We start from the raw sequence: 1,540 nt of genomic DNA on the forward strand, positions 1-1,540 counted from the left end.
ATGGTCATGGCTTGGATGTGGGTGGTGCGGACAAGAGGAAAGCAAAGATGTGGCTCAGTGCATGGCTGGCACTGAGCTTGGGGGTTGGCAGAGCCACCGAGCCTGGGGCTAGTGCTGTAGGAGCAGCTTTGGTGGTAGGTGAGCAGCTACTCAGACCTTGGTCTGCCATGGAGGCTTGTATTGGCAAATACATGCCCTGAGCATGGTTTGGACCAGCAGCTCCCTTTCCTGCTGCCCAGGATCAGCAAGGTCCTGGAGTTTGAATTGAGTGTTAGGATTTCCTAGACAGTGGGAGAAGATGCTGATAGTGCTGAATGAGCTTGTGGGCTCCCTGCACGGAGGTTTCTATATGAGGTCCCAGCTTTGTGTGTGGTCAGGGGCTGTTTCCTGCCCACCTCTTGCTTCCCTGCTCAGCCTTTGCTGTCCCGTGGTCTCTGCAGCCTCCCGGTGCACCCCGCCAAGAAGAGGAAACACTCTGAGTCCCCCCCCAACACCCTCAATGCCCAGATGCTCAATGGGCTGATAAAGCAGGAGCCAGGGATGGGGTCAGTGCCACTGAACCCTGACAGAGTCCAAACACCTCCCTGGCACCAGCCAGGAGCGCTCTCACCAGGTATGTGGCTTCCTTGTGCTCTTCCCAGCTACATGCTCTGTCAGAGGGATTGGGATAAGTGTTTTCTCCTCATTCCAGGGCTGATCCAAGATAACGACAGCTTGAATGGCTCCTACTTGGATCCCAACTACCAGTCTATAAAGTGGCAGCCACATCAACAGAACAAGTGGGCAACTCTGTATGATGCCAACTACAAAGAGCTGTGAGTAATTCATCTGCCTTTGGAGGAAGTCACTCACCTTTTGTGTATTGGTGGCAAGGGTTTGGGGCATCATACTTACAAGATGGGACAAGGATCAACCGGGACAGCCCATTGTCCTCTCCTGTCACCTCCTGATCCCTGCTTGCCTGTGCTGTGGTGGAGATAGTCTTCCCACAGTACCTTTGCCATCGGGAAAGTTACTCCCTGCACTTCCTCAGGGTTGATGGAGGATTAAGACATGGGGCTAGTGCTGTAGGAGTGCATTTGGTGGTAGTTCAGCAGCTACTCAGACCTTGGTCTCTCATGGAGAGTTGTATTGGCAAATACACCTTGCTCTGAGCATGGTTTGGACCAGCAGCTCCCTTTCCTGCTGCCCAGGCTTAGCAAGGACCTGGAGTTGAAGTGAAGTGTTAGGATTTCCTAGACAATACATAGCACGGATGGCTGGAGGTAATCTAGAGCCACTTCAGCACAGCTTGAGAGCAGCATGGAGAGGAGCCTGAGGAGGAGGAGTGGGAGTGGGTGATGGCAGAGGAGAGAGAGAAAGAAAGGCAGAGGGAAGGGGTGAGGAAGGCTGGGAAGCCAGGAGGGGGGCAGAGGGGCAAGGGGAGAGGGTGGAGAGGAAAGGGGTGGCAGAGGTAGGTGGGGAGCAGAGAGCAGTGAGGGGCTGGGAGCTGGAGGGGGAGGTTGTGAAGGGTGGAGGCAGCGCAAGGACAAGCTGCACA

General features: G+C 54.8%; 1 protein-coding gene across 1 annotated transcript in view; it reads left to right on the top strand.

Annotated features, from left to right (window-relative positions):
* MYRF (myelin regulatory factor) overlaps positions 1–1,540 on the top strand; it is a gene marked incomplete at its 5' end in the record, with an annotated part of 33,497 nt that overhangs the window by 9,258 nt on the left and 22,699 nt on the right. Inside the window, 2 exons of the mRNA XM_010015111.1 lie at positions 441–613; positions 692–815. Of these exons, the coding sequence (XP_010013413.1) occupies positions 441–613; positions 692–815 (297 nt within the window). The remainder of the gene's footprint in view (positions 1–440; positions 614–691; positions 816–1,540) is intronic.

The sequence above is a fragment of the Nestor notabilis genome, unplaced genomic scaffold, assembly GCF_000696875.1.
Source record: "Nestor notabilis isolate BGI_N333 unplaced genomic scaffold, ASM69687v1 scaffold2335, whole genome shotgun sequence".
NCBI classification, from domain to species: Eukaryota; Metazoa; Chordata; class Aves; order Psittaciformes; family Psittacidae; genus Nestor; species Nestor notabilis.